Genomic DNA, 8612 nt, shown 5'->3' on the forward strand with positions numbered 1-8612 from the left:
CTACATTTGGTGTTTTTTATGGCTCCTTTTATTAGATATATATATATATATATATATATATATATATATATATATATATATATATATAAACACATACTAAACTTGGACACTTACTAAAATATAATTCGCTCTCAGGACATAAATATTCACCAGAATTAATGGGGGTCATTCATGCATTTGGAGGAAGCAAGCACTTGGGTTCTGTCTTTTGTACCACTCCTCCAAACATATTAAACTCGGTGGGCGTAAGATCATTGTGTGTGTTTGCTCTGTCACGATTTACCACTTGGGTAATTGCGGAACCAAAGGACTCCGTATCCTTTTCTCACGCTCATCTTATGTATGTATATTTTTATGTGGGTTTTGTGATGCTGGTGCTGCTTGCAATATATGGGAGTGTGCGTACTCCAAGTCACGGAGGCTTTAGATATCTGTGAACTTACAGGACACAATTGTATTATTAATTTTTGTTACACGCAATGACAAACTGTATATATATATATATATATATATATATATATATATATATATATATATATATATATATATATATATATAATATATATATATATATATATAGTATATATATATATATATATATATATATATATAATAATATATATATATATATATGCATAATGCATATATAATATATATATATATATATATGATATATATATAAGAATAAAAGGTCCATTAAAAACACTCTGGACATATTTCGGTGGACTAATGGACTATATTCGGTGGACTAACTTCTTCCACCCTTATCAAAAAGTGAATGACAGATGGAGTTACATTGGCGAAATATATATAGTGGGATATGCCTATATAGGTAAATGCCTGGGGTTTACCACTAAGCCGACGTTGGTTCTGTTAATTGTCTTAATCCGCTTCATCATTGCCTTAAGGAAGATATTGTCTTATGGTCAGGATCCCAGGCTCCATTATAAAGGTTGATCCTAATACTTTGTAGTTTTATCAGTGAAGATTCTACCATCGACATATATATATATATATAATATATATATATATATATATATATAATATATATATATATATATAGTTAATTGTCTTAATCTCCTTTATCATTGCCTTAAGGAAGATATTGTCTTATGGTCAGAGTTCCAGGCTCCATTAGAAAGGTTGATCCTAATATCTTGTAGTTTTATCAGTGAAGATTCTACCATCCGACTATATATAATATATATATATATATATATATATATATATATATATATATATATATATATATATATATATATATTATATAGTTAATTGTCTTAATCCGCTTCATCATTGCTGCCTTAAGGAAGATATTGTCTTATGGTCAGAGTCCCAGGCTCCATTAGAAAGGTTGATCTAATATCTTGTAGTTTATCAGTGAAGATTCTACTATCCAACATATATATATATATATATATATATATATATATATATTATATATATATATTCTATATATATATATATATATATATATATATATATATATATATATATATATAAGCAATTTTCAAAATGCTTTTTCTTTTAAATGTGTACTCGTGTTTAATGTTCCCCAGCTAAAGTGGATCTGAAATGTGTGTGTGCATGTTGCACTACCTATATCTCCTTTGACACACAAAGAAACCGAAAAACACACCAGTATGTACAACATGAGAACATTATTACACAATGCAACATGACTAGTAAGGGCTCTTGAGATAATCAGCATTGTCTCCTGCCTGTATGAAAGTCTCAACTTCAATCGACGCTAAACAGCTCTCAACCAAACAGGAACGTAAACAAAACACAAACATCGAGTAGCGTTTTTATTAAAAACATGTTATATCACAATCCATCATAAATATAAATAAGCGTCAACGAAGAATCCGTGAATGAATTGAAGGCTGGGGAAAACGAAGAGAGAAGACAGATTAACATCTCGTGAACTGTGGCAGCGGTGGGTCAAGAACGGTGTACTCCAGGTGGGGGTGCGTTCATAAAGCACGTTCCTCCGACGATGAATGGAACGCCTCCTTCAAGGCCGTTCGAGAGAGAAAGGACGAGCCGGAATTTGAATACTCTTTTTCATAATCCTCAGAGGAATTAACTTTTCTGAAGGCAGTCAACGCTGGAGACACATTAGCGGGAGGGTGATCAGTCTGGGAGGGGAATGGAGTAATTTAACGGAAGCTGTAACCTTGGCTGGGTGGCGCAGGGGCGCCGTACTGTGGGCGTCTTCCTCCTGCAGCAGCGGCTGCGTCCTCCTGACGAGCCTTTTCGATCTGGGCGATGGCGTGGGGGGGAAGAGGAGGGGGAGTTGGGAGAAGGGGTGATTCGACGCGGTACCCATTTTCGTCAGCTACGAAATTAAAAGTGGCTGGGGTGCCGTCGGGAAAAGTGAATCTGGAAACGGAAGAAGGATTTAGTCAATACAAAAGTGACCATTTTTCGTTGAATTCTGTATAACCAAACCTCCCCATTTTGTCCCACATGTAAATATTCCTTTACAGAGTAAAGATGAACCAAGTACAATGAGAAGAGGTATACAATGACCTACTTATTGTGCTCTTCATCCATTTTAGTAAATACAAAATGGACCATTTCTTGTTGTTCTGTAACCAAATCTACCGAATTAGTCCTCCATACAAATATTAATTTACTAAGTAAAGGTAAATCAAGTAACTATCATTAGCAGAGGGATACAATGACCTACCCATTGTGTTCCCATACAAATTACAAATATAAATATTCTCTCGTGGAGCAAATATGAATCGAGTACAATCAGAAGAGGGATACAATGACCTACCAATTGTGTTCCCAACATAAATATTCCTTTTTTGAACGTGTAAATCGACTACAATTTGAAAAGGGGATACAAATGACCTACCAATTTTTATCCCCACATAACCAAATAAATATCCCTTTACTGAGTAATTACAAATCGAGTACAACAAGAAGATGGATGCAATGACCAACCAATTTTGTTCCCCATAAAAAATTTTCCTTCACAGAGCAAATTTGAATCGAGTACAATTAGAAGGGGATACAATAACCTAAGAAATTGTGGTCCCCTTACAAATATTCCCTCACTGAGCAAATATAAATCGAGTACAACCAGCAGAGGGATACAATGACCTAGAGTCCTAGACAATGGTGTTCCCCTTACAAATAATCTTCCATGAAGCAAAGAGCACATTACAACTGGCAGAGAGAGACAATGAACTTACCAATTATGTACCCCATAATATCATTCCTTCTCTGAGCAAATATAAATAGAGTAAAATCAGCAGAGGGATACAGAGACCTGCCAATGGCATCCCACATACAAATATCCTCTCACAGAACAAATATAAACAAATGTCAACTATCAGAGGGATCTAGGGATACTTACGACCATCCTCCCTGAGAGACAACGGCGCCCTGAGGTCCTCGACCAGCGCCCTGTTCCTGACGACTGATACCGTTGCCAGTTTCGAAGTTGAAGCGGTAGGCCCCCGAGGCATCGGGGCCATCTCGGTTATCCACAAGGATGGGGATCACAGGGCCGGAAGGACCACCCCCTGGGGCGGAATACGAAGGGCGGGGAGGGGGGCCATATCCCTGAGGGACAGCGTTCACAGCTCCCAAGAGCAAGCACACCAACAGTTTCTAGGAATAATGATATAAGAGAAATAAGAAAAAAAAATGGACATAATTTACTCAAAATAGATATTTATAACTGAATCACGAAAATATGATTATTCAAAGAGAGACGATGGAGTTCTTTCTGCAAAGGCCTTTCGACCTTTACTTTACTTAGCTGACTGCTAAGTAAAGGACAAGAAGTCGAAAGGCCTCACAGATTTCCATTCCATCGTTTCTCTTTTCTTCGTGGATTTTGCCTTTATTTATAAGTATATATTCACTGCACGAATCCTCCGCACTTTTTAGACACGCTCGTCACTACAGAGCCTGAGATCCAAGTGCAAGAACAACATGAAAAAATTCTGGCGTCCGTATGAAGGCTCGAACCCGTACCCGGAGCATCAGAATTGGCTTGCATTTGGATCTCGTGCTTTGTGATGACGAGAATAACCCAATAGTGAGAAAATTGCGAGAAGTTAAGAGGGCATAATAAGGCATTGTGATTATTCAATGTAACCTCTCTCCTCTCTCTCAAGATATATATATATAGATATATATATATATATATATATATATATATATATATATATATATAGGGGATATATATTCATATTTCAGCCAGCACAGATGGATCCAAAGAAAAACAAATATATATACATTATATATATAATGTATACAGAATAACACACATCTACTTCTCTGGAAAAACTCCTTCTCAACTTAGGATTATCTATATACATATACATATATACATTCATTATATATATGTATACAGAATAACACACACTTACATCTACATCTCTGGACAAATACGCCTCTCAACTTTACATTAAATCTCGTTTCCCCCCCCCCCCTTAAAAAGACAGCTAAAATAAAAATATAAAATATCCAAGTATCTGCTTCCCTTACCGAGCTCATGTCGTTGCAAGCGGAAGGAAAGATCGTACGAGAATGAATGACGGAAGGTAAAATGGGTGATCTTATATATATATTCCAGAGCATGTGGCCTCTACCCCTGCCCCTTCCCCACTTTCCCCCTACCCCCCCCCCCCCTTTTTTTTCCCCTCCCTTCCATCTTTAGTTCCCTTTCTGGGTGGAGGATGCGTACGAGCGCCCTTCTCCCATCTCTCAACACTCTCCACCTTGAACGTGATCTAGTAACCTCTGCACCGCCCCACCCCCCCTTTTCCGAATACCCCCTCTGCCCCCTCCCCTCCCCACCACCAACGCCACCGGACACGAATTTCCAAAGCTGCGAGCCGCGACCCCTTGATATAAATTTTCGTTTTACAATTCTCTCTCTCTCTCTCTCTCTCTCTCTCTCTCTCTCTCTCTCTCTCTCTCGATTCGTGACACTGCAAGAGCGAGAGAGGGAGGATGGGAGCCCGGTGGAAATATATTGCAGATAAATAATACGACTGGATGAAGCTGTGGGGCGTAAATCAGCCGACGGCGCAGCCTGACAGGCTGAACTAGTTCACGTTCTAGACGTCAAAAAAAAAAAAAAAAAAAATAAAAAAAAAAAAAAAAAAATGGGGGGTGGGGGTGATGGACCCCGTTCTCCCATCAGTACGGCTCTTATTGAGGTTTCTGTGACGTGTAAATATGCAGAAGCATGCTACTCTTAAATAAAATGTCACCTTTTATATGAAATAAATTTGAGGTGGTGATATACAATTAGAGAAACCACCGAAATACCTGTAAACATGATCAAATAATCCTCATGCTCACTTTTAAAAATCTAAAACTCGCAACTATTAGATTAAATGTTTCCTTCTGCATCCTAAAATTTATGTCGCTATAATAAAATAAGAAACACAATTAAAAAAAAAACAGTAAAACTGCTAAAATAATCTGCATGTTCACTTTTAAGAGTCTAAAACTTGCTACTATAAAATTAAATGTTTCTTTTTGCATCAGAAAAAGCAGTAATAATAAAATACGAAACAGTTAAAAAAACTGTAAAAATTATAAAATAAATTACGTTCACTTTTCAACAACAACAAAAATTGAAAAGAAGAATAAATTTAGTTCTAAGAGTCTTGTAATTTTGACCCATTAATGGAGAAGCCATTAAGAATACAAAACATAACGTTCCTTCAATTCGAAGCAAAGTATCTATTAACAACAACAATAATAATAATAATAATTACCTACATTTTGGAAATGATACAAATGCTGCTTTTATGACCCTTTATTACAAGCACCACTAAAAAACCGAGAAAAATAAACTTTAAATCTTTGGCCAATACGAAACCCATTGAAATCTTTCGTGAAACTGCCTACCCAATACCTGTCAATCATACCATTATACCAAGCGCATAACTTCAGTAACTTCCACTGCCAATCACAAATAAAATAATCGATATAAGGTACATTATCTAAATTCGAATAATAACGCACATGCAAACAATATACCAAAGACATCTATATATAAATATATATATATATATATATATATATATATATAATATATATATATATATATATATATACATACATATACATATAGACTTTCTTTGGTACGCAGCGGAGACAGCTACTTATTCACAGCTAGCGTGTGTGTGTGTGTTTGTGTGTTAGATATTTTTCTAGTGTCGAAAATTCACGTAAACTATGCATTAATAACTACATTTATCGTTGTCCCAATGAATGTTGAAATGTCAAAATATTTGCTATGAGCTGACCAGTACAGATAGGATGGACAAGGAGGCAAACGCACTGGAATACTAACAATATTATCTTACACTAAAGCTTGTAATATAATTTAATTCTACATTGACATTCGCGTCTCGGTGCAATTTTGCAAACCTCCAACGATACGGCCATTGGAAACAAATTAAAACCTAAAAGATTAAACCGTGTCGCATATAAGAAAAAAAAAAACATTGCAAATAAACGAATACAGAAACATGGCCAACTCGATTCAACCAAGTTCCCTCACGTTCCAATCTTGAGACGTTTTTTGGAACCATTCCCACATCTGGAAGCTTAACAAAGGAAAAAATGCAAGGCTGTTGAAATCGAGACGTAATCTTTGCGATTCGCGCAGTGCAAAACAGGCTGTTCTGAATGCCGATGTTCATTAGGAAAAAAAATTAAAACGTTAGAGAGTAAATATAACAAATACTGTAAAATAATCTGCAATTACATCCCTAAGGTTTGACATAACATTAAGATTCACGATTTCTTCCCAATTATATTTTCCCGTTAAATTATTAGAAAATTACCAGTATTATCATCCTTCCATTCACGTTTCATCCAAATTAGTTTAATTTTCCTTAAAAAAAAAAAAACTAGAATATTATCAGTAACTTTCTTTTCAGTATCCTTCCATTCACTTTTTCCTAATTATTACTTTTATTTCCACCTATTTTTTTTTATTAGTGAAAATTAAATTATCAGTCTCATTCCATTATTCATCGTTGAAATTTCAAGCGAGGCACAAATTCTTCTTAAATTATCTAAATTATCGCCGCTTTTAAGAATTACCTTAATAACAAAAATCCAGCACTCTAATCGTTAATGCAAAAGAAAAGTCAAGCGACTCGATGCTAAACCTCCGCCAAGACTAAGCAATCAAAACAAAACACCCCCCCCCCCTTCTAACCCCGCACCCCAACCCACCCCACTCCAACCCCCCTTCACACACACACACACAAACACACACACATACACACACACGCACATACAGGCCAATATCTCGTTCCGACATCCAATCACTCTGCAAAAATTCTCATTAAAAAGTCCAAGTAGAAATTTTGTTTGTAATTCCGCTATCAAACAGACAAAAATTCTCATAAAAAAATCGAGGTAGAAATTCTGTTTGCAATTCCGCTCCCAAACAGACAAACAAACAAATAGGCAATTCCTCTAACTAACAAACAAAAAACACACAAAGAAAAACAACAAACAAATAAACCAGACTAAAGTCAAAACCAAAGACCTTCTTCATCGAAGGTGAAAACACGAACGCACGCACGACAAAGACGTTCTTTGCCTCTCCAGCCCATCTCAGAACCGGATGACTTCGAAACCGGCTGTAAAACATTCTTCTTTTATTATTTCTCTGGATAAGATGGGAAACCTGACTTTCCATATCCATAAAGAATACGACTTCGGGTTTTCTCGTCCTCCTCTTTCCGCAAGACATTCCAGGTTCATGTCACAACCCGAGGACGACTGAAAAGGCGTGTGACGAAATGAGCGGAATTTTAGGTCCCACGTGGAATATACAAGTTAATTGTATGTAATTTTTAATGATGGATTATCTCAGAAGAATAACAAATGAGTAATCACCACCACACGATATTCATCAATTATGAGAATTTTTGTCTGTTGATAGCGGAATTACAAACAAATTTCTACTTGGACTTTTTAATGAGAATTTTTGCAGAGTGATTGGATGTCGGAACGAGATATTGGCCTGTATGTGCGTGTGTGTGTATGTGTGTTTGTGTTTGTGCATCACATTAAAATTAAAAAACTTATTATATTTCTGGAAGGATTTTTAACTTAGTCAAACATAAAATGTCTCATGATTAAACGAGACCAGATTTCTTCGTGCAGTTACCTGCCATCAATAATAAATTTCCTGTTAAATAATAATAATAATAATAATAATAATAATAATAATAATAATAATAATAATAATAATAATAATAATAATAATAATAATAATAATAATAATAATAATAATAATAATAATAATAATAATAATAATAATAATATGCTCTAAATCCAAAAGTATATAAAATTGACTTCAATTCATATTCAAATAACTAACGCTAATTTTTTCCCATATTCTCCCTGGAACAAATTAACGTACAGAAGGACAGAAACCTACAATCAATCATAAATTTCCTTAAAAAAATTAAATAATATATAAAAAATAACATCCAAAGTACATAAGGACGACTTCTTCGAACTTCCAAACAGCTATAACGTTAATTCAAATTTTACAGAAACCTTCCATCACCAACTAATTCCTTAAAAAAAAAAAAACA

The 8612-nt window shown here is 35.1% G+C and overlaps 1 protein-coding gene and 1 pseudogene across 1 annotated transcript; one reads left to right on the top strand and one right to left on the bottom strand.

Annotated features, from left to right (window-relative positions):
* Window positions 1-8612, top strand: part of LOC135197652 (pupal cuticle protein 20-like) — a 52394-nt pseudogene that overhangs the window by 21350 nt on the left and 22432 nt on the right.
* LOC135197711 (cuticle protein AM1159-like) lies at window positions 1796-4562 on the bottom strand. The gene is made up of 3 exons (XM_064224749.1): window positions 4516-4562; window positions 3374-3630; window positions 1796-2385 (listed from the first exon to the last, which is right to left on the bottom strand). The coding sequence occupies exons 1-3, from the start codon at window positions 4522-4524 to the stop codon at window positions 2163-2165; spliced, it is 489 nt and encodes a 162-aa protein (XP_064080819.1). The 5' UTR covers window positions 4525-4562; the 3' UTR covers window positions 1796-2162.

Source organism: Macrobrachium nipponense, chromosome 21 (assembly GCF_015104395.2).
Source record: "Macrobrachium nipponense isolate FS-2020 chromosome 21, ASM1510439v2, whole genome shotgun sequence".
Classification (NCBI taxonomy): Eukaryota; Metazoa; Arthropoda; class Malacostraca; order Decapoda; family Palaemonidae; genus Macrobrachium; species Macrobrachium nipponense.

Coding starts and splice junctions, on each gene's coding strand:
- LOC135197711 (XM_064224749.1), bottom strand. Junction 2,386..3,373: donor GTCTCTCAGGGAGGATGGTC/GTAAGTATCCCT, acceptor TTCCGTTTCCAG/ATTCACTTTTCCCGACGGCA.